A 26,022-nucleotide genomic window follows, 5' to 3' on the forward strand; every position below is an offset into this window, starting at 1 on the left:
TTAAAAAAAAAAAAAAAAGAAAGAAAAAGAAAAACTAGCCTTAATAGTTAACAAAATGGTTTTTATACCAATAGATTAGGTATTAAGATGGGCTAGTTGGGGTGCCTGGGTGGCTCAGTCAGTTAAGCATCCAACTTCGGCTCAGGTCATGATCTCACAATTCGTGAGTTCGAGCCCTGCATCGGTCTCTGTGCTGACGGCTCGGAGCCTGGAGCCTGCTTCACATTCTGTGTCTCCCTCTCTCTCTGCCCCTTCCTTGCTCATGCTGTGTCTATCTCTGTCTCAAAAATAAATAAATATTAAAAAAAAAAAAAATTAAAAAAAAAAAAAAAAAAAGATGGGCTAGTGAACAGCAGAGAGCCTGAGTATCCATCACAGAGGGTGAACAGGAAAACTTGAAAACTCATCAGTACCTCCCACAAAGTACTTATCCAGGCAAGAACCCTCTGAGGTTCCTGAAATGCTAATGAAGCATCAGTTCTGCTACAGAACTGTTTCTGATCATGGAAGAAGACGGGAAGCCACCTTGTTGACACAGTGAGTCAGATGTGGTTCAAGTTTCTAGCCTGAAGTCAAGAGCAGCAAAAGAGTATGGGGAAGTCTGTGGAGCAGTCTCGCAGCTGAGCATGGGGTGGAGAAATCTGGGAGCTTGCTAAATTAGGGCCTGGCCTGCAAGCTGGGGTAGCATCTGGGAGAAGCTGTGAAAGATGTCCTCAGGAAGAGGGTTTGTCCATGTGCTTGCTTCCCCTGGCTGGACAGGAGGGAGCCTTAGGTGCTTATTTTAATGTTTGTTGATGCATGCCTTCTGTTTATGGTGAGTGAAAGTGGTTTTCCATTGGAGTTACTAACATTTACTTTTCCTTTATAAAATATAAATATTTTTATTTTTTAATGTGATTTAGAGAAATATATTAGGTAAGTAGTCACTTAGGTTATATGTGGAAACACGGCAAATAGTGGAATACCAATGGTTGAAGTTGGGGAAATAGGGACAAAATACCTTTATCATTGTTTCTGCTGTTACACAAGAATAAAATATAGAAAGGGTAAATCTTAAATAGACAGAAATATACTTCCAGAGCCTGCTTTCTCTTAAGAGATATTTACAGGTGGGAGGTGATAATGCCTGCCCCTGAGGGTGGTGTGGAGATAGGGAGAAACTGCCCTAACCTACAGAGCTGTTTCCAGGCCTTTCATTCCTGCTTGCTCTCCCCAGTCCACCCTTTCTGCCCACCTCCTCCATACTCAGCCTGGACCCTATTGGCCTCGCCTGTGCCCACCATGGTCACAGGAACCCTCAATTGCCCTGTCTCACTTGGTAACACTAATAGACAGAGGTGAGGGCAGGTGGTATTTGGATGCCTGGCCAGGAGTACTTTGTGCTGTTCCCCCCACTCAGAGTGGACCTATTGGCTGGTTATGTTTTGTACCTGACCCAGCCAGTGGTAGCAGGTAATCCATAACTTGTAATGCTAGGGTGAAGAACATGGCTCCCAGGAAAGGAATCCATGGCTTCGGTAATCCAGAGAAGAGATGCCTTTTTTGCTAGGAACATGACAGTGGGAAGAAACATGGAACTCTGGGGGTGCCAGTCCTAATCAGGGCGGGGTGAGGAGAAGCATGTGGGAGAAGGCAAAGTGCCTGCATGTACCCCATTTCTGAGGTGAGGAGGCTTGGGGTTCCTGAGCCTTCTGTGCTTCCCGCTTGATCTCTCTTTCCCATCTTCTGTTCCCTGGTGGCCCTTCCATCCCAGGCCTAGCCTTCCAGTACATCTAGGATTTACTGTACTTTGGGAAAGCATTGTGGAACCCACCCTGAGCTGTGTGATTTCTGCCTGTGGGATTGAGAGCATAACAGTGCTGAAGGTTACCTGCCTTCCAGCAGTTCGGGTGTCAAGTGAACCTTTCTCAGCTGCTTCAGAAGCTCCTAGTGGTCTTCCAGGGTGGGCTCATTATGTATTTACATTGTGCAGACCTGTCATGCACCCTTCATTGCCATGCTTTCTCAGTACACTTTTATGGAAACTCCCCTGAACCGATTGTAGTGAGGGACACGTCACCCAATCCCTGCTCTGGAGGAGCTCCACTCGTGCGTGCGAGTATGTGTATGTGCATGTGAGGAGGTGTTCTTGCTAGGCCTGAGAGCTCCGCAGTTTGGGAGAAGCAGGGAGAGGGTGACTGGCTCCCCAGGTTGTCAGTTCAGGAAGGTTCCTGGAGAGGTGGAGGTGTCATCTGACCAGTTAACTGCTGTTGTATTAGCTGCTTGTGGCTCAGTACCTTCTCCCAGCTACAGAGAAAAGATGGGTTGCGCCCTGGTGGTTAGAATTTTGGATAAACGGGAGGCTGCTTTCTCGTAAAAGCACATCGATGTAAATCAGTGTTGCAGTCAAAGTTTTGCCCTTTCTGAGACTGTTCTAACCAGCGGTGCCTGGTCCTTTTCTTGGCAGTAATCCAGTCCCTCATAGCACTGGTGAACGACCCCCAGCCCGAGCACCCACTTCGGGCTGACCTAGCTGAAGAATACTCTAAGGACCGTAAAAAATTCTGTAAGAACGCTGAAGAGTTTACAAAGAAATACGGGGAGAAGCGACCTGTGGACTAAACTCTGCCGCGACTGATTCCAGCGAGTGTGAGCGGAGATCCCAAGCAGCGCATTCAGACACCCCGCAAAGCAGGACTCTGTGGAAAATTGACACGTTCCGCCGCCTGGCGTTTGCTTGTGGCAGTTACTAACTTTCTACAGTTTTCTTAATCAAAAGTGGTCTAGATAACCTGTAAAGAAAGGATTAAAAATTTAAGATGTTCTAGTTCTGCTTTCTTTGTTTTAAAAATCACTGCTTCAATCTACTTTAAAAGAATGGTATTTCTTTTCTTGTCCAAATTGATCCAAAATTTTCAATTTACATTTAGCCCTTAAGGTTAAGGAAAAAAAAAGGAGAAAAAAAAAAAGTTGCAGTTCCCTTTCTTCCCCTGCCCCTGCAACTCCCACCTTCTTGCATTCGGTTTATTTTTCACTTATTCATTTCCCCAGACTCAGGCCCATCTCCTCCACAAAGAGAAGAGACCACTCCTGATGATTCTGGTGGCTTCTCTACTCCCACGTTGCACTGCCCTGTGTGGGAGTTGGTTCAAATTCTCCTGGCCCCAATTTATAACATCCTTTTAAAAAATTTTAAAAACAAGCAAACTACCACTCACCACCCCACCAACTCCCCCTCATCACCCCCCAAAAAAAAACTTCCGTGAAAAGGGAGGCCCAGTTCTAATGTAAAAATCCGGCTGGTGTTACCACAATAACGTTGATTAAATGGGCAAACCCTGATGTCTGTGTGCGTGATTGAACTTTGGCCTGGCCTGATTGGGGTAACCCATGTCTGTGGTGACCCCAGGGGAGGGCCTGCCCACCAGAAGATGCTGGCACTTGTGTGAGCTGGCACTTGTGTGAGGAATTTCTCGCCAGAGAGGCTCCTGAAGCCAAAGGTTGACACTCCTCCCAGCAGCCATTGTAGAAGATGTGTCAGTGCAGGCAACAACGCCAAAGCCAGAATGTCCATGTGAAATTCCACGCTCACCTGTCACCGAGCTCCATCTGAATGTGCCACGGAGCTCCCTCTCCCAGCTCCTCAGTGCAGCGCAGCCCCACTGCGACCCTCCCTTGGCACAGTTTGACCCTTTGCGGGGTTGGAATTGGCTGGAGTTGGCGGGACTCGGCTGTAGCCAGCACCAGTGTGGGGTTGTTGGCACCCTGCTGGCCCCTTTCTTCGGAGGAGCAGCCGGCCAGCCCAGGAACAAGACGGCCTTCCCCCTCCCTCTGGACTCACAGCCTTTGCAGAGTCAAGCTCCACTTGAAGCTCACTCAATAATATCCTTTACATGTGTTTTATATTGTTTTGACTGCCTTTTTTTGTAGAAATAAAAATTGACCTTAGAATTTATCATCAGATGAACTTGTAAGGATTTGAATGTTAATGTCTTTTCAAGGCAAGTGGGACTGCCCCTGAAATAGAGAATACCTGTCACTGACACCCAGAGGAAGCTGATGGTCCAAACACTGTGTGTCACCAACTCCTCTTTTGCCACTGGTGGCTGCCCTTCTTGGCTCTTGGGTGGTGGTGGGGGGGGGGGGGGGGGGGGAGGGACTAGATCCTGTGGGGAAGATAAACCTGGCTTTCTGTTTTTAGCTCTCTTACTTGAGATCTTTCTGGGCCTTACAGACCTGTAAGATGGTTTTACCTGTGCAGAGGTGGGTGTGATGGGTAGGTTAGGCAGCAGAACATTGTTTAGTTGTCCAGGTGCATGGCCCCTGCAGTGTGGCAATGAACTTGGCTTCTTCAGTCCTAGGTACGCCAGGGCAGGTTCTGGAGACTCCTGTGGGCCCAGGAAGGCAGGAGCACCAGGCCAGTGTTTCCACATCTGTCTCTTCATTAGCAGAAAGGTGATAATGGACTTTATTTCACTCACAGATTTGTTAATAAAATGCCAAATTCTGTCAGAAGCTATCCAAATAAGCCACCATTTGTTCTCGTTGCTTCTCTGAATCCAGAAATATTGCCATTCTTGGAAACTGTCCCATTGCTTCATATCTCTACCAGCGTAGCTTTGCCTGCCTGTCGCCCTCTCACGTCTGTGCTCAGGAGGATACCTTTGTCAAAGCTGGCAGCCCCTCAGGGACTCTCAGCCCTGGCATGGCACCCCATGGTTTGCCCCGTCAGAGGCCTGGCCTTCAGAGAGCAAGGCAGGGGATGGTCCCTCCTTCAGGCCTGGGCAGCTTGCCCCCCTCCAGACTGGCAGTCCCCAGGGCAGGCTTTGAGCATGCTGGCGGACAGCCCTGGCTGCTCCACAACCAAACAGCTGGGTCCTCTGGAGAAGGGGAGAGCTGTCGAGCAGCCACCACTGACCCGAGCCTACTCAGGAATTCACAAGCACTGGGTTCCTCGAAGTGCGCCGGGTTCCCTCCCGCTCCTTGCCAACGGCAGAGAATAGGCTTTCTAAGATGCTGCGATCCCGTTCTGCTGCCCTTAATAAAAATGCTCTCTGACACTGGTTTGGTTTTGTGGGTTTCTTCCTTACTGGGGGTGGGCAGAGCCAGGGGCCTGTGTTCTTGGAGATGGGGAAGGGGTGGCCAGGACCTAGGCTCTTCTGCCTGCTCCGCTCTCCCCATGCCCAGCTTTTCCAGAAGAGGCACACACAGGTGTGTGGTCTTTCCACGAGGGAAGCAGAAAAGGCTGAAATCCAGGCCATCGGGGCCTGTGGAAGGACCCATTGGGTGTCAGGGGAAGGGACAGTGGCCTCTGTATATGCATCACTTCAGTTCATCTGTCAGTCCCAAGAGAGTGGTATTATGTACATTTAGCAGAGGAGCAGACTGAGGCCCCTAGAGGGTGGCTGTCTTGTTCAACCTCACTGAACTAAATGAGGGTGCACCTGAGGGCGAGGCTAGGCCATTTCCTTGAATGATTCCAGGCAGAAACCTGCCTCCAAGGCCTCCTAAGTCCCCTTGGGAATTTGACACAAGCTGATACCAGACCTGCCCTGTCAGCTACATCTGCAGGTGTCCAGGAGGAACCTTCCTGGAGTGTCATTTTACCTGCAAGCAAGGAGCTAGTCCTTTCCCTTGATCATCAACAGGGTGATCAGCTCTGCTGCCTCTTAAGACTTTATCCTCGGGGCGCCTGGGTGGTGCAGTCGGTTAAGCGTCCGACTTCAGCCAGGTCACGATCTCGCGGTCTGTGAGTTCGAGCCCCGCGTCAGGCTCTGGGCTGATGGCTCAGAGCATGGAGCCTGTTTCCAATTCTGTGTCTCCCTCTCTCTCTGCCCCTCCCCCGTTCATGCTCTGTCTCTCTCTGTCCCAAAAATAAATAAACGTTGAAAAAAAAAATTTAAAAATAAAAAATAAAAAAAAAAAGACTTTATCCTCTGTGACTCTTAAGACAACCCCATGGACACCATTATCCCTATTTTTACAGAGGAAGAAACTGAAGTTCAGTGACAGGCAAGGACACGTGGCCTGTGTTTTTACAGTCTGGCTCCAGAGCCTGTTACATTCCATCACTCAGGTTCTTGGACCCCAGACACAGCCACAATTCCCCACCCCTTTCCCAAAACCAGAGCTCTACAGGACCTTCTCTCAACTTCCTCAACTCTGGAGCCACCATTTTCTTGCCTTCCTCACTACTGTATTAATTGTTCAGCTCAAAATATGCATCTACTTTATCACTCCTGTGCCCACTGCAGCCTGGCTTCTGTCAGCCCCTGGCCAGCCTCCTGAGGCTTTCCTGGCAAGGGCCCCAGGACTTCCTCATTGCACAATCCACAGGCTGTCAGCCTCTCAGCCTACTCTCTTCATTCGGTAGCATCTCTGTGCCCCACTCTGCAGGGCAGCCACCTGACCCCATCAAAGGCAAAGCCAGACTGGTCTTAGTTCTTCCTGCCCCATTTGCACTGGCTCTTCCTCTTCTCCCTGCCTCCCTCACGCAGTGTGGGGCAGTGGCACCAACCAGAGGAGCAGAGCTGAAGGTGGCCTGGCTCAGGTGGTACTTGCTAAATGGCTGTTTCCTGGGTGATTGGGACATGTTTTTGCAGGAGGGCTCCTGGGGACACCATACACGCCTCAGAGGATCAGAGTGGAAAGGACTGGCCCAATGGTGGATGGAGGCCCATAACCAAGGCCCAAAGAAGGAAGTCACTTCCTCCAGAGAGCGTTTTCTGAGCAGGCCTGGCTGGGTTAGGAGCCCCCCTTTGGCCCCACACTCTACTTTGTGTTCCTCCCCCCTCTCTCCTACTGCAGTCCAGCCAGCTAAGCCCATGTATGTGCCAGACTGTGAGCTCCACACAGGCTAGGCAATCTGAGCACCCAGTCCTGCCTGGCCCAGAGCAGACCTTCCATACATGACTGATGGGTAGAGAACAGTAAACCCCTTGTCCAAGCCACCCAGTGCACAGCAGGTTTGACATAAGGAATACCCCATCTCCCCAGTGGGGTGCTAGTGACCAGCCCCACAGTGGGCCTGATCTGCCTGCAGCCTTCTGCCTTATCACTTTCCCACCCCTTGTGAAGTAGACCTCTGTCTCCTGGCCACAGCCTCTCTCCTCTCCACTGTTAAACCCTCATGGCCCCTAGGGCTGATCTGGGCCCTCATCTCTGATCACCCCTCTCTCCCTCTCTGGGTGACTCCACAGCTTTAGCTGTGCAGATCCCAAATCTCTCTCCTGTCCACCCATACCTCTGTCCTCAGCCTCAGAGCCACACAGCTAACTGCCTCCTCTTCTCAAAATAGCAGAACCTCCCTCAAGGGAGCTTCTGTGCCAATAGGTTGCCTTCAGGCCACCCCTACCAGCTCTGGGCAGCAGCCTGCAGGAATGTGGCCAGACCCCAGTACACTGAGGCAAGGCAATTGGAGGGGCTAAGGGATTCCACTTCACAGCTATGGAGGAAAGGGCCTGTTGCTGGAAGAATCATGGTCAAAGGAAGGTTAGAGTAGAAGATGAAGCCAGGAAAGAAAAGCGTGAAGCCACAGTCAAGGGTTAGAGATGTAGGATCCGGACAGCAGAAAGGAGGAGCAAGATCCCACCCTCACCTCTCAAAGAAAGCTGTACATCCCTCAAGGCAGCCCAGGCCAAGAGAGAGCTCTTTAGGCACCTGATTGCTTGCCTGACACTGCATGGTGAAAAAATGTACAGGCAGCTTCAAAGCCCTGCCACTCCTAGGTCTGTAAAATGAGGACATTGGTCCTTGCACATAGGCACTATTACCTGAGATTAAATGAAACAGGATCATCGTTCCATCTGCCTTTCAACACTCTAGAGCCGGGCAGGGCAGGACTGTGCTCCCAAGAACTCCCTACCACCTTCCCCATCTGCTCCCTGCATCTCCTTGATCCGAGACACATGAATCCCAGTGACGGGGCATGCACACATCACCAGGTCCAGTGAAGAGTCCAGGATCCCATTTCCACAGACTGTTCCTCTTGGAGAATATTAAACAGGCTTGCAGGACCTCCTTTTATTTGCCCCTAGGATGGCAAAGGACTGCTTGTTTAGAACAAGTGACTTTTTAAGAGAGAGCACGCGTGCACACACTTGAGAGCAGGAGAGGGGCAGAGAGAAAGAGAGAATCTTAAGCAGGCTCCCACGCTAGGTGTTAACTTGGAGCTCAATCTTACAACCCTGAGATCATGACCTGAGCTGAAATGAAGAGTCAGATGCTTAACTGAGCCATCCAGGTGCCTGGAAGAGGTGACTTTTTAAATAAAATTTGAGATTATAGTATCTCCCAAAAAGTAGGCAAGGAGTGAGACATTCTTCTCCCAAACCCCTTCCTCCCAAATGTGGAGTATGTTTTGCATATCTACTCCGGAATAATGACCTGGTTTGGGCCCTGAGTTGCTTTTGCCTTAAGTGTCTGCAAACGTTTTCTGGGCACAGTTTATAAACCATCCAAGTTTACAAGACAAATATTTTATTAATACAGCAATCTCTACTACATCTGGACAAGGAAGATGCTAACTTACATGACAACTTGAAGGGCACCAAATGCTTGGCAGGCCCCAGGCCCAGATGTCATCTGTAGTCAAGATGGGTTGCCAAAGCTCTGGCCACCATTCTGAGCCATGAGAACCTGGACACAGATGTGACAGGGTCCTGCCCAGGGAAGTATGTTACTGGACCCCGGCTCTCAGCCTGGTTCCAGGATGTCCCTGGGCTTGACACTGGCCCCCTTTTTGTGTACTAATGGGTGTTTATGTTTGGCTGGCTATCAGGGTCATGGCCGGGAGCGCTCCAGGAAGGTTTTCAGAGTGGCTTCCCCAGGCCTCTTGGAATCTAGGTCGTGGAGAGCGCAGAGCTGTACTCCGTCCTGTGCAAGCTGGGCCCGCAGTGTGGGTGCGGTGAGGACACGCAGCTCATGCAGCCGCTCCCATGAGCAGGAAAAGGCATCGGGACCCTTACCACAGCCGCCGGCAGGAGGCACACTGGGGTAGCCAGGGTGTGCCATCAGTTCAGCTGTCAGGGTATGGCCCGTGGGTATGCCTTCCAGGGCCCGTGCTAGTGCTCCTGATACGCGATGAACAGACATGTGCCGGCCGCAGGTGCTCAGGCCCACGAAGGCATCCGTCCACCTGTGGATGTCGGGGCATCAGGGGCAGGCAGGGTGCAGCAGGACTATGTGATGGGCAGGGCTAGGCCTGTGACTGGACAGATCTGGGACGGGGGCAACGTAAGTCGACGCCTGACCGCCTTTAACGATGAGGAACGGACATAGCTGTCAGGTGAACTGCCGGCCGGGCTCACTAGGATACGGGATAGGGGCCTCACCATAGGCCGTGGCGGGAGAAGGGGGCCACGGCGGCCAGGGCGTCGCGCTCCACCGAGCAGGCGAAGGCACGCGCCGGGGCCTCGAGCCACGCGCGGTCGCCCACCCCACGTTCCACCGGCAGCCTTGTGAAGCGCACCCCATTGGCCTGCAGCACCTCTGCGAACACCTGGCACACGCCTGCGGGCGGGATGGAGTCAGGAAGTAGCACCTCCTACTACCTGGGACCACCTCTCACCCGCAGCCCCCTTCCAGGGAACAATGCCCTCCACCTGGGAGCACGTGCACGTGCTGGTGCCCGTCCACGTGAGTGGGGTCCCCGCCCAGTAATTCTCGGAAGCGTATCAGCTGGGCCTCCAGCTCTTCCCGCACCTGGAGAGAGAGGATGACAGGCACCTTGAACGTCCCGGAGCAGCTACCAAGGAGGGTTCCCTCCAGGTGCCTCCGTGTGACTGCTCGTTTGAACTAGGGAAACATCCATCGCCAGCTCCTGCCACTAATGGCTTCACGGTACCCTCAGGGCGGAGCCTTGGGGATCCTTTCGAGCATCTTCCTGCAGCCGCACCTCCGCACCTGGGGCAAAGCTACGCCTCCGGTCGCCACCGCCTCCCGGAATCCCATCTTGCCGAGGAAGAAGCCTTCGGGGCTGAGCAGCGACGAGTCGCCTAGGCGGGCCGGGCCCACGGGGCGGCCCTCGGACAGGTTGGCGTGAAGGCCCGTGGGGATTTTGTGCCTGCAGGCGGAGCGCGAGCGGGAGAACTGGCTGCCGCGGGGCGGCGGCTCCCGAAGCCAGCCCCGACCCTGGAGGGGTCCGCCACTCACCTGCGGGCCAGATCCGCCGCGCTCTCCGCAGCTGCGCCGTTGACCAGCAGGGACACGCTGGTCACAGCCCCCGCCAGGAAGGCCTCTACGATGCCCTCATCGCGCCGCGGGCAGTAACCAAAGTCGTCTGCGGTGACCACGAGGCGCACGCGCGGTCCAGCCATAGACACTTCCGCGGACTGCCCTGGACCCTAGAGGACTGGATCCAGGCCCCACCCCTAGACGCAGTCGCAGGCTCCGCCCTGAAGCGCACGCCCTCACGCAGCTGCACTTCGCCTTTGTTCTCGCCACCTACCGGTCTCAATGAGGCCCTGCAACGATCCTCTGGACCACACAGCGCGCTCCGCCGGATTTATTGCAACGTGGAACTTTCGGTAACTGCAAAAATTATATTTAATGTGAAAAAAAACCCTATTGAAAAAAAAACCTCTTACTCTTCCCTAAAGTCACTAATGTTAACTTTCTAGATAGTGTCCCTCCAGCATTTTTCTAAGCAAATAAACCCAATTCCTTTTCTCCCCCACCCTAAAGTTTTTGTTTGTTTTGAGAAGATAATGATCACATCAGTGTTATCCCATTCTTGTAGTGTTTCATTTTTTTGATAGTGACTATGAACTTTTTCAAACTGCCTATTTGTCTTTGGTGATTTTTTTTTCTAAGAGGAGGTTTAAAAACATTCTAGAAAGAACGTTCTAAGTAAGAAAATGAAACAAAACGTGTATAACAATGGCTTCATTTGAGGAAGCATTAGTCCTTGATTGCCCCAATTGAGCTCTGTGCCAGGATACAACTTTTACATTCATAATCTCATTTTTTTCCTCAATGGTGCAGAAAAGCTTTCTTTACTGATGACTATATAGTCACCATGGTTGACAGTGAGAGTTTTCATTGTGATGTGGCTGTGTTTCTTTTCCCAATGGAAGTGCAGCATTTGTCTCCAGCCCATGAGATTGGTAATGTTATTCCTGTTTTGCAGATGAGGAAGCTGAGGCTCAGAGGGGAAAAGTGGCTTGCCCAAAGTGACCCTGCCAGTAGTGGAGCTGCGGCTTGACCTCCAAAGCTCTGGGTCTACCCTGGTCCTCTAGACCCTAGCAACCCCCTGGGTCAGGGCAGAGAAGGCAGAGCTGAATTTGAGAATAACAAATAATATGTTCCTTGTGGGACATTGTATGGATCAGAGGCCTCATAGAGCCCTTATCAACCTCTTGGCATAAGGGTTATTGTGTTCAGTTGTGATTATTGAATTGTTGGACTTAAACTATCTTTCTCCACTGGGAAGCTGATCCTGAAAAGACCACAGCCCTTGAGGGTAAGCAGATTGGAAAGAGGAAATTGACATTTATTGAGCACTTACTGGTATTAGAAATATTAGAGATTAGGGGTGTGTGCCTCTGTTCCTACCCCCAAGGAGCACCATATGGTAAATGAGTAACAATACCTTGTGGCAGAGCCTAGAATGGGTTTTTTGGTAATTCTGTTGAGGGTGGCAGGCCTTCTTGGAAGGTGACACCTGGGAGGGACATTAGGAGGAGTTTACTGGGCAGAGGGGAAAGGAGGTAAAGATACACAGAGCTCTTATTGGGGTGTCAGGTGTGTTGTATGCAGATTTGATTTAATCTCTATATTCTCATATGGAAGAACATTCAACTGTTTACAGAGGAGGAGCAGATGACAAGAGGTTGAGTCACACTGGGAGGAAACAGTAGAGCTAGGAATTGAAGCTAGGTCTGTGACTTAGAGCCGGGACTCTTACCATTGTGCTCAGGGACACTGCAGAGGGAGAGGGCTGAAGACTCTCCTGGGGTCCCCCACACTGGGCAAGGAGAGGACCCTAGAAAGGATCAGGAGGCCCAGGAGGAAAGTGCTTGTGTCACCAGAGGAGACTGTGGCTTTGACCCTAGGGCTTCCCTCAGGTGCCCAGTCTCCTACGTGGAACAGTCGGAAGCAACCCCTGAATCTCCCACTGTGAATGTGGGCAAGGCAAATTCAGACGAAGTGGGGGAGGGGCCAGCCTGGGTCCCGCCCTCAACCATTGTGGCAGAATTAGAAAGCATTGAGAGCCAATCAGGACGTAGCATGTAAATGAGCAAGCCGTGCTGACGTGGGCCAACTCCAGAGCTCCCTGGAGTGGGAGGCTATATTGCCTGGCACTGAGCGAGGCACGGACTCTGGTGAGCGGGTCGGCTCTGAGCCAGGGGCAGACAACAGGGCTTCCGGGGTCTAGGAGGAGGGAGGGTCGGAAACATCCAGGCCCAGAGATGGTCAGAGACAGTATGCAGACATCCTTGGGGACCTCAGCCCCGACGACTCTGGACACGGACCGTGCGCAGACACCCAGGGAATTCCGAGCAGAGGAAGGGCCCGACATGTGAAGGACGTGGGGTGAGGGGAGCGAGGAACCTGCGGATCCCGGGATTGCTGACACAGTAGCTGACAGACGAAGGGAGAGTCAGACTCATTGAGGCCTAGGGAGACCCTCACACCATCTCCCTGCCTGGCGCAGAGAGGAATCCGTGGCTGTGCTGCGGAACCAGAGAGAGAGAGGAGGCCGACAGCGATTCACCCTCACCATGACCAGTTGCCGCCACCACTCAGGATACTTGGCAGACGATGAGGCCGGCCACACCACTTACGTGGCCCGGGTAAGTGTGTCTGGCAGGACCCTGACTTTAAGACCCCCAAAATGTTCCCTGCCAGCTCCAGCACCCCAGACCACAGCCCCCCTTTCTCAGTGCCTGTTGACCTCCTCTCTGGGCCTCTTAGTGACATCCTTATCACCTTGACCACTCCTCGCACCCCCTGCTGGGCCCTAGTCACCCTCAAACTTCATTCACTGTGTCCCCTGACCTCCAGCAGCTGGGGAGGAGCTTGGTAGACTGGTACTCCAGAGTGGAAGCATGGAGTCTACTCAGGGCCCAAGGCTCAAAGTTTCAGAAACAGCCATGGGGAGCCGAGGGTTCAGGACTACAGGTGGTCTGTGCAGTGGAGACAGGACTGGTCTGCTCTAAGGACAGGTGAGGAACCCAAGTAGGGTTCAAAGGGGTTTGTGATTGCCCATTTCTGTCCTGCCCTGTGTGAGGGCAGAAGTGGGCTTTCTGACTCCCTAGCCACATATTATATATGTGAAATGTATGTGTCAGGGAAGCGTTAGGATGACCTGAAATCAAGCCTCACTTTGCAGAAGAGGAAATTGGACCTCAAGAGGGGCCATCATGCCTATGGTGTCACAACCTGCAGTGGCAGAGCCAGGGTCCAGACCCAGAAACTTTCTGACTCTAAAACATAGTTCCTGACAATAAATTTTATAAAAAACAACACACACACACACACACACACACACACACACACACACACACACACACAGTGCCTTCCACTGCCCACTCCCACCCAGCTCCTGGTGCCCTAGGAGGACCTCCAGGAAACCCCCTACTCCTTGTGGAGCATCCATGCCCTATATGACATGATGCCTGTCTGCTCTGGTGCAGCCGCCTAAGAAGCCACTGTTCCTGGAAATGGGACAAGTCTCCAAGCTGGGCCACATGCCACACCCACCATCGAGGTACACTCTCACAGACAGTGCAGGGCTCCGTGGCCACCAACAAAACCCAAGGGACCCTCGGCCCTTTGGTAGCTTCCTGGATTTCCTTGTCAAAGGCCAGGTGCTGGACAGCCTACAGACGGTGGTGGAGGAGGCCACTGAGCGCATGACCACCATGAAGACAGAGGCTGGAGTGCCACTGGTGGAGGTGCAGGACCCAATAGAGGTACCAAGGGGTAGGCGGCGGGTACGTGCCCAGCCTAGCCTCAGTACCATGCACCGGCACCATGTCCGGCCCAGCCTCTGCACTGGATGTCCCAACAACTACCCATCCTGCTCCAGCTCCATGTCTGACTCCCATAGCAGCCTCACAGCTGGCTGGCTGGGATCCCACAGCCAGGACAGTGACCTGGGCACCCGTGGCATGGGCTCACTGCCACCCATGAGGGACAAACTTTTGCTGGAGAAGAACCTCAAACGGCTGCTGAAGCTGAAGAACAGAGGGGTGAGATCCAGGGCCATGGCACAGGGTAGGCAGGATGGACCCCAGTCCAGAACCCAGGGCTAGGGTTAGGCCTGGCTTGGCTGCCCCTGAATGTCCCCCTCTCTTTGCAGAAAGGCCTGGATCAGTCCTGCTTCCAGAGGGACTCCCTGCTGTGGGATTCACTGGACAGCCATGCCAGCAACCAGTGGACCCGGGAGCCGCCTCTGTCCTCGTTCTCAGGCCAGCTGGGCTCAAGCTCAGGCACACCTCAAACATCAGAGTTGGGCCCTGGAGAACAGGAACTGATTTGCCTCAAGCAAGAGTTTAATAAGGACATCAAGTCATTGTTGAGCCAGCCAGCATCCTTTGACCTGCCTGGCTACTGTTCATTCCGTGAGCCCCATCGGACTCTGGACTTTCTGGCTGAGCACCAGCTCTTTCCTGCCCTGCAGAGTGTGGTCAGCCAGGCTGTGGACAAGCTCCGTGGTGCCTGCCGCCATGATGGCTGCCCTCTCTTCCCATCAGAATGGGAGCCCGCAACAGAGCCCAACTCTGACTCCATGCCAGGCTCCAAGCTAGCCACACCCACTGATGAGGAGGAGCCCTATGATATGCTACCCACCAGAACCTCCAGCCCCAAGATGGCTCGCAGAAAGAGCACCAAGGGCAGAGGACAGGCCAAGCCCAAGGAAGGTGGTTCCCCCATGTCCAGTGCCCAAGTGGCCACCAGACTCAGGCTCAAGGTAACACCCACAGAAGAACCCAAGGTCCCCTCACCCCACCGCAGACAGGAGGTGCCTGGCCAGGACCCTGAAATACAGACACCATCCATACCTACTTCGGGGCCCCTGAGCTTCAGCCAGAAGGCCCAGCCCTGGCGGAGCCTGCACCTCACCCTGCCTGCCCCTGGGATCGTAGTTGAAGGGCCCTCCAGCCAGACCCAGCCCACCACCCAGGGCACAGTTCCTCTCATCTCCCTCTCCCCTCACGTCTCCCACCACCTCCCCGTGTTCTCACCACTTGCCTCCTCAGTAAGAAGCTTCTCCCCATCTACTTCACTGTATCCAGAGGTGACCTCAAGGGTAGGACAAGGGGGTTTAGGGAAGGGTTCCTTCAGCAACCACCCTTAGCCACCATCACAGGTATCTTGCCCTGCACTGTGGAAACCACCTGAGCCGGGGACGAACTGATGGGGGGCAGAAATCCTGGCCTGGTTACTGTCAGGTGTTGTTGAAGATGAATAAAGCCAAGATTTTATTCTGGGCCTTTTTGTAACGTTTGCCTGTGAATCTGAGGGGCCCTTCTATGTGGGGAGGGTCCTGTCCCTTGTAGACAGCAGCTTAAACCCAGAGTGGGGCCCCACATCCTAGGCCCAGCTACCTGTGCTCCCACTAACCTAGGATCCTCCAGTGTGTCTGCTGAGAGGGAGTTGCTCAGAAAGAGTATAGAGAAGACATAGGTGGCTTCACCCTGGTAGACCCCCAGCACAGCCCCTGACCTTCATCTCACCCATCAAGGCCGAGGCAGGCTTCCTTCCTCTGAACCTTGGTCTGGGGGACAATCTACCAGAGCCCAGGTTATCCACGCTCCAGTTTGGGTGGCACTGTGACTGACATCACCAGCTTGGCCCCAGGCCTGACCGGTTTGGTCAAGTGTGGGAACAGTGTGGTAAGTGTGAGGGTGTGGCCCACATGCAGGACCAGGGCTCAGCTGCTGATTGAGACAGGACAGCAGATGTGGCAAGGCCATAACACTAGTGCAACAAGCGTGGCATCTGTGTGGGTGATGTGGATGGAGGGTGCTCGGGTGTGAGGGGCATCCTGAGGCATCAGGAATGGCATGACGTGTCTCCTTTTCCCTCCCCGGCTATTGCACTAGAGCCCCAGTTACAAGTTCATAAAGAAGAAGCCACTGCCCTCCATCTCATCCAAGTCTACCATATCCCACCTCTCCAACCCCTTGTACCAGGAGCTCATCAACTACTTGGTGGAGCAGGCTGTGTCCTTGCTCATCTGCAAGTACAAATTCGAGAAGAACCTTTCCAAGCAGCTAGGCTTCATCTCATTCCCTGTCACCGAGACGCTCGTGGACCTCCTCCTGGGCTTCAAGAAAGTGAAGGGCTCCCACATCTGCCTGTCCTCAAAGATCAACTGGAGCTGCCTGTTGCGCAAGCTGGAGGAGGCAGAGTGGGCCCGACAGCTGTCTAGACAAGGGTCCCAGCACGACTCCCACCGCGGCACCGCCCACCGCAGCACTGCCCACCAGGGGGCACCCCGGAGCAACACGGAGTCCCCCTCCATGCTGCCTGAGCCGTCCACCCAAAAGAATCAGGAGGAGGACACAGAGCCCACTCTCCACAGTGAGTTGCTGGACCCTCAGCTCCTCCCAGCTCAGGAGGATACTACACTCGAGGAGAAGGAGCCCAAGAGCCAGGAGGAGCCCAGGCCCTTCATGTTCACTGGCACAGACAGGGGCTCCGATCTGTGTCAGGAAGTTGTAGACATGGACAGTCAAGGTGATGAGGAGGAAGAGGACGAGGACAAGAATGATGACTTCTTTGGGGACAAGGGCAAACCCCAGAGCTCTCCCGAGTCTCAAGTGGAGGCCGATGTCAGCAGTGACTCCAGAGATGTGGGCCACAGTCACGCTCCGTGAGGCCTATGAGTTGCACCCAGTGCTTGATTCCCTGCTCCTCCTCTTGCTCCAATGGAGTGCTGCCCCCCCCCCCACACACACCGGCCCTTGCCCTGAGCAGAGGTCAGGGTGGTCTGAATGCCCACGAGGAGCTCTGCTGGCCTATCAGGAAAGCCAGAGGGAGAAATAAAGTCTGTGTTGATGGAGCACAGTTTTCTTGTCTGGAGATTTCAGCCCCGCTTCCGTATGACTGAGCACCTGCGCCTGAAGTAACACCTCCCGCAGGCCTGGACACAGACAGCCATCATGACAGCTGGCCATACCCTGACCCCCACCCCTTCCCCTTCACCTCACATGCATGCTTGAACACAAGTGTCTGCTTACGGTTCTTCTCTGCCCCAGTGTACACCTTCCTGACTCTTCAAGCCTCTTAGGATTCATGGTGCATTTTCCTAATGGCTCCTGAGCATTGTGGTTCCTGCTTCCAGAGAGCTCCTCCTCTGCCAGGGCAGCAACCTGCTACCTTTGCTGTGCCACACCCTCATGTTCCTATTGGGGAACCACGCATCCTCCCTTTCCTGATATTCCCATGCCTACCTGTCTTCCTAATTTGTATTTCCCAGCTCCCAGCTCCTGAATCTGGAGGATCCAAACTAGGTCACATGGGGGCTCATGGTCTGTCAAGCTGTGGATTGGCTGCTCCAGGCTGGCCATGTGACTACCCTTTCAGTAGTGCCCCTGGCCAGACAGCTTTCTCTGAAAGGGTCTGTGGGCATGGCTGGTGCTGTGATTGGCAGGTCTCATCTCCAAGGTTCTTCTGGGGCTTCTGGCCATCCTGTGCTACCAGCTCAGAACCTGCCTTCTCTCTGCCTTCCCAGGACAGCCATTTTGTTCCGCTGTTCAGGCATCTTCACCTAGGGAACCGCTCAACCTCTCTCCCCTCCACCCTGTCAAAAGAACATGTGAAGATGCTCCACTCTGATTCGCTGTGTGGGCTGCTGTTTCAGGGATATGGGGGAGGTGTGAGCCACCTGCTCACACAGATCACACAGGTCCCACCTGGGCGTATAGAGCCCAAGTCTGCTCAACCAAGCCTGACCACGCTCAGTGCTCCATGTGTGAAGACACAGTGACTGCAGAGCTTCTCTGGAGCCAGTCAGGGAGGAGCTTCCATACCACACCCATGCCCTGTGGTTCAAGGAGAAAGACCTGCTCTGCTGCCAGTCAGAGCAACAGGGGTCCTAAGTTGGTGGATCAGGGACCCATTTTTCCAGAGATCTCTTGTGGCAAGGATCTTTTAGGGCATATGCTCAACTCATAAGGCCCATTCCCTGAGGCCACCCACAGTGTCGGGCCACAACATTTTTGTACCTTTTTGCCATATCACTTGGCCACAGTTGACTAGCCCTCTTGACACATCCCTATTCTAAGCTAGGCCAGTCAGGTGTTTGCCCTAGGAGCTTGCAATTGGGGTGGACCGAGAGATTTTTATTTTTTATTTTTTAAGTTTATTTATTTTTAGTAAGCTCTACACCTAACCTGGGGCTCGAACTCACAACCCTGAGATCAAGAGACATGCTCTTCCAATTGAGCCTGCCAGGCATGCTGGCATAGACTGGGAAATTCTGGTGCAGTTTGCACTGAGTGCTAAAAACAAGGGTGGACAGTGTGGAGCATCTCCCCCACCCCCCCCCACCCCTCTCTGGAGAGGCAAGAAATCCTGTCTGTAGGACAGAACCAGGAGGGGAGCCCTAGGGCTCTCAGAGACAGCAGCTGGCATGAAACCTGCCAGCTTTCCAGGTCTCTCTGCCAAGTCCTCAAGGGAAAAAGAACATACACCCACCCTGGCCTCAGAGGCACATGTCTAGGGAATGTCCCTGGAGTGGGAGCAGCCCCTTTGGGAACCACTGGTACACTGTGCTAAAGACATCTGACTTTAGCTCCTGTATCTGTATCAGGTATCTGTTGCTATGTAACCACTCCAAGGCTTAAGTGGCTTCAAACAAAGTCATCATTTTTCCTGATGCTGGTGGTTGGCAGGCTCAGCTGGCAGTGGTGGAGATAGTTTCTTGTGTGGCTGCTTTTAGCTGGGGACATGGCTGAGACCAGAACATCCCACATGGCCTCTCCCCCTCTAGGATCTCCCCAAGGCCCCTACCCATTCATTCAGTCCTCTGGCCTGCACTTCCTTACAGCACGGTGCAGCAGCTGGCTTCCTAGAGAGACAAATCGAGAACCACTGGTCCTCTTGCAGCTTTGCTCAGAAGCCCCAAAACAGCATTTCTGTGCCATTCTCTTGGTCAAAGCGAATGGCAATGCCTGCCCAGATTCAAGGGGAGGGAAAATGGAGTCCATGTGTTAATGAGAGAAGCAGCTTACACTTACAGGGATGGAAGGAACTGTTAGTAGCCATATTTGGAGACCAGCTACTACCCCTCCTCCCCATCCATAGCTGATTTCACCTTGAGCAGTCCCTGGAACCAAGTAGAGCAGATCAGATTCTTTTCTGAACCTGAAGACAAACTGTGGCTGGAAAGCAGAAGTCTGCGGAGACACCATAGTCAGTCCTGAGCATCTGCCAGCTGCGGAAGCCGGTATGCAGCGGGGAGCAGGGAAAGAGAACAGCTCCAGCCATGAAGCTCTGAGAAAGTTGATGGAGAGCCATGTTGGTTTCTCCTATTCCAGTTCTTGGGTCTCTGCTGTACTTGGAATTCTGTCTTTGCCTGTTGGGAAGATTGCTTGCTGTGTCCTCACCACCCTCTGGTCTTACATGCAGTGGGAAGCTGTTGGCAGCTTTCAGCAGGTGCCTGGCATGATCTGATATATGCTTTTTTTTTTTTCAGATTTTATTTTTAAGTAATCTCTACACCCAACCTGGGGCTCAAACTCACAACCCTGAGATCAAGTGTCACACACTCCACCTACTGAGCCAGCCAGGCGCCCCTGATTTTTTATTTTTATTATTTTTAAGTAGGCTCCATGTCCAACTCGGGCTTGAACTCATGACCCTGAGATCAAGGGTCACATGCTCTACTGCTGAGCCAGCCAGGTGCCCTCTGATATATGCTTTTTAAGGTATAAAAAGGTATATATTCTCCCTGTTGGAGAATGACTTGGAGGGGCCGGAGCGATGGAAATACAGAAATCTGTTAAGAGGCAGTGGTCAATATCTGGAGGGGGATGGGGTGGCTTGGATTAGGGTGGTGATAAGGAATGCAGGAGAGATGCTTCACAATCTGTTTTAGAGTTAGAGCCACCAATATGTGTTGGATGAGATGCTAGGTATGCGGTAAAGAGAGCAACTGAAGATAAGTCCCAAATGGGGGGGGGGCGGGAGGGGATGGAGGTACCATTACTAAGACTCCCTCTATGGAGAGGGAGCAGTTTGAGGGAAGAGACCAAGAATTCTGCTTTGGACATAATAAGTCTGAGATGCTTGTTGGTATCCAAGAGGATATTTTCATTGCTTCCCAGATTACACTCTAGCCCCTCCACCCTGGAGTGGAGGCCCCTCAAGGGCAGGGTCTGCCAATGCCAGGGCATACCTTTAGCAACTTAGACACCCTAAACCCTGAAAGAATCAAGTGTCTTATACCATATGTAATTCAAAATAGAAACAATATTAAACATGAAAACCCCAAAATAACATGTTTCTATAATTAAAATGGCTCTATTCTGGACTTTCTGAACGCAAAATTCTGAATGATTTAATTAAATATAAACTTTTATCCCTGCTTTGTTGCACCTCAAGTGCATGGGTAGTCAGCCCATTGAGCAATGCAGCCCAGAGCCAGTTCCCCAGTGGCCCCTAGCACAGGGAGTTAAGTCAAGATAAGAATGTTCCACGAATGAATAAACAGTCATATAAGTTTTCCTCCTTGAAGACAGCTGACAGCCCTCTGAGAAGGCAGTGAGACTGGGACCCACTCGTGTCAGAAACCTGGGACACATGGTTATCTACACTTATTTCCCAAAGTCACTTGGTTGGCTAGGGCTCTGATTTCCTAAGAAACCTTGGGGTCTCCTGTTGAGAGAACCTATCATCTTCAACACCACAGATCTCTGCTGCCCTCTGCTGCCCGATAGTCGAATGACCATGTGATTCTGCCCTGGAAAAAGTGAGTGGTCAGAGGAATTAAAAACCCACAAAGTCCAGAGACTGAGGTGACCCATTGTCAGGAAGGCAATGACCGAGTAACTGGGGGATTAACTAATCCCGGGATCCAGAGACTGAAGAGCCAAGTGATCCAATATCTGAGATACATCGACCTTGTAACTACAAAATCTAGTAGTCCGGCAACCTCAAGACCCTGAAGCTGAGGACCAAGAGTCCGAGAGGAAAGATCGTGATTGAAGCCCCGAAGATCCAAGATCAAAGGGCTTTGTGAACACGTACCCGCAGGGTCTTGGATTCCCAGCCTGGTGTCCAGGGTCTCAGCGGCTGCTGGGTGGGGCGCCCTCACCTACAGCGCGACTCCGCAGCTTCTCTCCTACCACTTGGCGCCGCACCAGCCTTCCTTAGGCATCATTCATTGGTGGGTCCTCGGAAGCGTGGACCAATCAAAACCCTCCTCGTGTCTCCAGCCCCCTCCCCAGTTGCCTCTCTGGAAAGCTAGGGGCGAGTCCCTTCCATGCCGACCCAATGGCAGTGCAGGCGGAGAGCCGTGCTGGCTGGCGATTGGCTGCCTCCAGTGCCTCTGTCATTGGCCGATGGCGGAGACGGAAGCGGCCCATGGGCCCGAGCTGCCGGAGCTCGGCCGGGGCGATGTGGAGCGCGGGCCGCGGCCGAGCTGCCGGACCGGCGCTTGTAGGGCTGCTGCTGACTCTCTTGGTGCCAGGCAGCGGTGCCGCCAAGACTGGCGCGGGACTCGTGACCTGCGGGTCGGTGCTGAAGCTGTTCAACACGCAACACAGGGTGCGGCTGCACTCGCACGATATCAAATACGGATCCGGTGCGCAGAGGCCCGTGAATGGGGCATCGTCAGGGGGCGGAGCCCGGGGCTGGGAGTCTGAAGGCTGGGTGGTCGTGGGGAGTCTGCAGAGCCACGGGTCTGGGGGTCACCAGGGTGCCTCACTGACCGCCTGGAGTTGTTGGGGGGCCCAGGGGGACAAGGACCAGCGGTTTTAAGGGGGTCGTTGGGATATTGGGAGCGAGGAGGGTCGTCCAGGAGCTGCAGGCTAAGGGACTTGAGAGTTCAGCCAGAGACCAAGGGCCAGGGATTGGGGCTGGGAGTGAGCCCTTGGGGTCCCAGGGTTGAGGTTGTCGGGAAAGTTTATGGTGTCCGAGTCAAGTATAGGGAGTTCAGAGGTTGACCGCGACCTCGCGGTGGGGTGGGGTGTCGCCCCACAGGCAGCGGCCAACAGTCGGTGACTGGTGTGGAGGCGTCTGACGACGCCAATAGCTACTGGCGGATCCGTGGCGGCTCGGAGGGCGGGTGCCCGCGTGGGTCCCCGGTGCGCTGCGGGCAGGCGGTTCGGCTCACGCACGTGCTCACCGGTAAGAACCTACACACGCACCACTTTCCGTCGCCGCTGTCCAATAACCAGGTGAGTGGCCGGCCGGGAGAGGTTACTTGTGTTGGGGGGGGGGGGGGTGCAGGGACAGAATCTAGACTCCTCTCAGTGACTCTGAGCCTGAGCACTACCTCTGCCGGCGACTGACAGGAAGAGAGATCAGGCTGGATAACTTATTCTCCTGGGGGTGAGTTGGACCCAGGAAGAGGATCCATAAGGCCTTTGGGGTGGGGAACATGAAACCCAGCAGGGGATGAGGAACTCAGGCTGGGTCAGGAAGGATGAGTAGGAGTCCTCTAGGCCACAGAGGGGAGACTAGCGGCTTTGCAGGCCTGGCGAAGAGCTTGTGCTCCAATGGAGTTCACTGGAACTTGGGGAGGGAGAGGTAGAGGGGTGGAGTTGGGGTGGGAGGGGTTTGTGGGGTTAGGGACTGAGTGCTTAGGGGACTTGTCAGAAGAAAAAGTATGAAATTGAGTGAGGAGTTGTTGGGCATCACGTTGAGTGAGTCTCAGAGAGGTTAGGAAGGAGAACATGGAGAGAGGAGGAGGCTTTAGCTATGTGGGGGCCTGTGATCACCGCACAGACAGATGGGGTAGGGTGGACGTGTATTTGAAGAGCCCTTGCTGGGGAGAGCCTACTGGGTGCTGGGAGTGGTGGTTGTAGTGTCCCATTTTGCAGCTATGGAAGCTAAGGCTCAGAAAGGTACAGGGAAGGACCCAAGGCCCAGTGTTCTGGGTGTGAGTGTTGGTGCCAGACAAGTGATCACAGGGGACTCTGTGCCTTCTGTGGTGAACACTGTCCATCTGCCCCCTGCACCCATAGGAGGTGAGCGCCTTTGGGGAAGACGGTGAGGGTGACGACCTGGACCTGTGGACCGTGCGCTGCTCAGGGCAGCACTGGGAGCGAGAGGCTGCCGTGCGCTTCCAGCACGTGGGCACCTCCGTGTTCCTGTCGGTTACCGGGGAGCAGTATGGGAGCCCCATCCGTGGGCAGCACGAAGTGCATGGTATGTCCAGTGCCAGTACACACAATACGTGGAAGGCCATGGAAGGCATCTTCATCAAACCCAGTGTGGATCCCTCTGCAGGTCACGATGAACTCTGAGTGCCATGGATGGGTGGATGGAGGGCAGAAGGGTGGGGCATCTACAGGACCACTCTTGGTGGAGACTTTGGGTTTGTAGGGGTTTTCAAGTGCCTTTGTGATTAAAGAATGTTAGTCTGTGATTGTGTTTTGCTGTGAGCCTTGGGGTGGCCAGGAGGTACCCAGCTTCCCTGACTGGTTCACTATCTCTTCCTTAGTGCAAAACCCCTTGTCTCCAGCATGGAATGACAGCTAAACCTGTCCAAACCTTGATGCTCTTTCATGTACTCCAGCACTGCCCTGGGCCATCACAACACCCTTCTCTATCCTTAGATGCTCTAATAGCAAGTGACTCCAGTTTCCTAGCCCCTGAGCTTCATCAATCTTCTGTTAAGGGCTATGACCAGGGCCAGGGCCTCAGCAGGATGAACAGTAGGCCCACTGCCTGCCAGCTAGAATGAAGCACAAGTTCTCTAGTGCCCTCATCCCTTGAGGTGGGTCCCTGTTCTCCTGCCTGGCACGTCTCCTCTAGCATTTGTGGCAGTCTTGACATTTGTCTTCGATTCAGCACCAAGCCAAGACTGCCCATCTGTTGGAAATTAACATCACAAGTTCCCTCACTCTTGGTGCAAATGGCACCCCTCACACCCTAGCCTGCCTGGGTATGTGGGCATCTCTAGCCCCCATTACAACCTTCCAGGGTCCCAAGGAGATTACAGAACTTCAAAAGATATTGCAAGGGAAAGTAACCACAAAGAACTGCTACCTGCAGATATCTGAGAAGGCTTCCTGGAAGGACAGTCACAATTTGGGTAAGCAAAACATTGCAACTTAAAGGCAGGAACAATAAATAGGAGGGCCCTAATGAAAGGAACAGTTAGTTTTGCTGGTGTGTAGGTGACCTCTAGAGGTTATGGTGGAGACTACAGGCTTCCTGGATTTGCTAAACTTGGCCCAGGTGTGGCTGTTTATATAGGAGGGGAGGGGTTTAAGGGAGCTGCTGGGGGTAGAGAGTGACACTTTTCCTGAATGAGAATACAAGAGCCCAAGGAGATGCTGGGGGTGGCAACTGGTTGGAAGAGGCTTGGAGGAATGTGGGCAGAGCACACTGCAGGTGAGAAATCTGTTGGCGTTATGGGGGTGGGAGAATAGCTCTAGCCAATTGTGAGACTTGAGGGGAGGTGGGTCACATGTAGGTGCTGAACCATTACTTCCCCACCCTCCCAACCCATGAGCTCCTGCTCTAGTCAAACACAGAGCTCCTGACCCCTCCACTGCCAAACCTCTCAGACACTGTCTACAAGTTTAACCTCCTCTCCCATCACTCACCTGACCTGTGACAGGATTGGAGTACAACTAGATTAATAGCAGAATCAAAAAGTGCACAGCACATAGGAATCCTTGGGGAACCAAGGCTGAAGCTGTGGGAGCATATAAGATAGCTGAAGACAGAATGCAGGACAAGACCAAAAATTAAATTGTCGTAGCAGTAGAGCACTCATTTATTGAACACTGTCAGGTGCTAGGCCAAGGATTTACACAGCATCTCATTTGCTCCTGGCAACAACCCTGAAGCAGGCTCAATTATCATCTTAATTTTGCAGAGGAGGCAGCAAGTTGGTAAAGATTCAAACCCAGCTCTGCCTGCCTCAAAAACATTTACTCTCAGCCATTGGACTGAGAATAAAATGGGGGGCGGGGGGCGGTATGGGAAGGGACAGAAGCGATGTAGCCTAAGCATCGCCCCGCCTACACACACACACACACACACACACACACACACACACACACACACTGCAGCTGTGTGAGGGCCAGTGTATATCCTTTTGGGTCATCAGCCTCGGTTAGGCACTTAATGAATGCTTATCTACAAAATGGACCCAAGTCGACACCCACTTCCCCATACCCCCCACAGATCCACAAGGCTCCCTGGGCTCCAGGACCGGATCTGTGAAGTTCAGACCTAACCGGCTTGCTTCAGGCAAACCCGTTCTGGTCAAACAGGACGATTAGGTGGGGTTTGGTGGGGAGGGGAGCTACCCAGCCGGGAAACCCAATGCAGCTGAATATCAAATCCGGGAGACACAGGGAGGGATGTGAGCACGCAAAACGAAGCAGCCCTGCTCCACAGCAGGCTAGACACAGGTTTCAGGGTTTCAGAATTCTTAGGATCGCAGCCCTCTTCCCAGCGAGCTCAGCTGCGCGGACGCCCCCCCCCCCCCCCCCCCCCCGCGGGCTTCTAAGCGCTCTCGCGGGCGCTGCTTCTAAACTCGCGGAGACTGGAGCCGAGAAAAGGCGGGTAAAATTCCTTTTGATAAGTTATGAATGAGGAGAAAGTGTTTGTAGTACTCATTGTTAAAACCACCGAGCCTGGGACTTGGCCCGCGCCCGGCCAATGCAGGCCCGGAGGCTATTTTGAAATCGCTCCGGTTTTAGCCAATAGGCGTGCGGGAAGAGAAGCCCCGCGTCGGCTCCGGCCAATGAGCGCGGCGTTATGCTAAGAAGCCGGGGGCCGAGCCCCGCCGACTGTCAGCGGGTTAAAGATGGAGCCGGTGAGCAAGAGGGCGCCACGAGGTGCGGGGTCGTTCTGATGGGTACGAGGGGAGCGAACAACCGCTAAGACCTTTCTCCTGCTAAC

The 26,022-nt window shown here is 53.4% G+C and overlaps 4 protein-coding genes across 8 annotated transcripts in view; 3 read left to right on the plus strand and 1 right to left on the minus strand.

Moving 5' to 3' along the window:
- Positions 1-3,934, plus strand: part of UBE2L3 (ubiquitin conjugating enzyme E2 L3) — a 54,796-nt gene extending 50,862 nt beyond the window's left edge. For both annotated transcript variants that reach the window (XM_019814934.3, XM_023241707.2), the window contains one exon: positions 2,447-3,934. In XM_019814934.3, coding sequence (XP_019670493.2) covers positions 2,447-2,601 — 155 coding nt within the window. In that variant the 3' untranslated portion in view covers positions 2,602-3,934. The remainder of the gene's footprint in view (positions 1-2,446) is intronic.
- A 4,506-nt stretch (positions 3,935-8,440) lies between these two features.
- Positions 8,441-10,295, minus strand: YDJC (YdjC chitooligosaccharide deacetylase homolog). Of its 3 annotated transcripts, XM_003994987.5 has the most exons (5): positions 10,132-10,295; positions 9,883-10,042; positions 9,582-9,681; positions 9,312-9,489; positions 8,441-9,115 (listed from the first exon to the last, which is right to left on the minus strand). In XM_003994987.5, exons 1-5 carry the CDS (start codon positions 10,293-10,295, stop codon positions 8,761-8,763), a joined length of 957 nt encoding a protein of 318 aa, XP_003995036.1. In that variant the 3' UTR covers positions 8,441-8,760. The 3 variants fall into 3 exon arrangements, with proteins under 3 accessions (XP_003995036.1, XP_044898243.1, XP_044898244.1); XM_045042308.1 differs by lacking the exon at positions 9,312-9,489 and having other exon boundaries at positions 9,548-9,681; XM_045042309.1 differs by lacking the exon at positions 9,312-9,489 and having other exon boundaries at positions 8,944-9,115.
- A 71-nt stretch (positions 10,296-10,366) lies between these two features.
- Positions 10,367-16,993, plus strand: CCDC116 (coiled-coil domain containing 116). 2 transcript variants are annotated; one of them, XM_006938731.5, is made up of 5 exons: positions 10,367-10,505; positions 12,635-12,773; positions 13,617-14,174; positions 14,285-14,896; positions 16,032-16,993. In XM_006938731.5, the coding sequence occupies exons 1-5, from the start codon at positions 10,435-10,437 to the stop codon at positions 16,806-16,808; spliced, it is 2,157 nt and encodes a 718-aa protein (XP_006938793.1). In that variant the 5' UTR covers positions 10,367-10,434; the 3' UTR covers positions 16,809-16,993. The 2 variants fall into 2 exon arrangements, with proteins under 2 accessions (XP_006938793.1, XP_006938795.1); XM_006938733.5 differs by lacking the exon at positions 10,367-10,505 and adding an exon at positions 12,210-12,302.
- Positions 16,994-21,485: 4,492 nt separating this feature from the next.
- On the plus strand, positions 21,486-23,527 carry SDF2L1 (stromal cell derived factor 2 like 1). The gene is made up of 3 exons (XM_003994969.5): positions 21,486-21,739; positions 22,138-22,334; positions 23,124-23,527. Exons 1-3 carry the CDS (start codon positions 21,520-21,522, stop codon positions 23,403-23,405), a joined length of 699 nt encoding a protein of 232 aa, XP_003995018.1. The 5' UTR covers positions 21,486-21,519; the 3' UTR covers positions 23,406-23,527.
- The last annotated feature ends 2,495 nt before the right edge of the window (positions 23,528-26,022 follow it).

The sequence above is a fragment of the Felis catus genome, chromosome D3 (assembly GCF_018350175.1).
Source record: "Felis catus isolate Fca126 chromosome D3, F.catus_Fca126_mat1.0, whole genome shotgun sequence".
In the NCBI taxonomy this organism is placed as follows: domain Eukaryota; kingdom Metazoa; phylum Chordata; class Mammalia; order Carnivora; family Felidae; genus Felis; species Felis catus.

What these genes read in the sequence shown, in the direction of transcription:
- SDF2L1 (XM_003994969.5), top strand. Translation starts at nt 21,520, where the DNA reads ATGGGCCCGAGCTGCCGGAGCTCGGCCGGGGCGATGTGGAGCGCGGGC. An exon ending in CGATATCAAATACGGATCCG is followed by an intron (nt 21,740 to 22,137) that starts GTGCGCAGAGGC and finishes GTCGCCCCACAG; the next exon opens with GCAGCGGCCAACAGTCGGTG. An exon ending in CGCCGCTGTCCAATAACCAG is followed by an intron (nt 22,335 to 23,123) that starts GTGAGTGGCCGG and finishes CTGCACCCATAG; the next exon opens with GAGGTGAGCGCCTTTGGGGA.
- YDJC (XM_003994987.5), bottom strand. Translation starts at nt 10,295, where the DNA reads ATGGCTGGACCGCGCGTGCGCCTCGTGGTCACCGCAGACGACTTTGGT. An exon ending in GCGGCGGATCTGGCCCGCAG is followed by an intron (nt 10,043 to 10,131) that starts GTGAGTGGCGGA and finishes CTCCGCCTGCAG; the next exon opens with GCACAAAATCCCCACGGGCC. An exon ending in TTCTCCCGCCACGGCCTATG is followed by an intron (nt 9,116 to 9,311) that starts GTGAGGCCCCTA and finishes CGACATCCACAG; the next exon opens with GTGGACGGATGCCTTCGTGG.
- CCDC116 (XM_006938731.5), top strand. Translation starts at nt 10,435, where the DNA reads ATGAGGCCCTGCAACGATCCTCTGGACCACACAGCGCGCTCCGCCGGA. An exon ending in ATTGCAACGTGGAACTTTCG is followed by an intron (nt 10,506 to 12,634) that starts GTAACTGCAAAA and finishes TGCCTGGCGCAG; the next exon opens with AGAGGAATCCGTGGCTGTGC. An exon ending in TGAAGCTGAAGAACAGAGGG is followed by an intron (nt 14,175 to 14,284) that starts GTGAGATCCAGG and finishes CTCTCTTTGCAG; the next exon opens with AAAGGCCTGGATCAGTCCTG.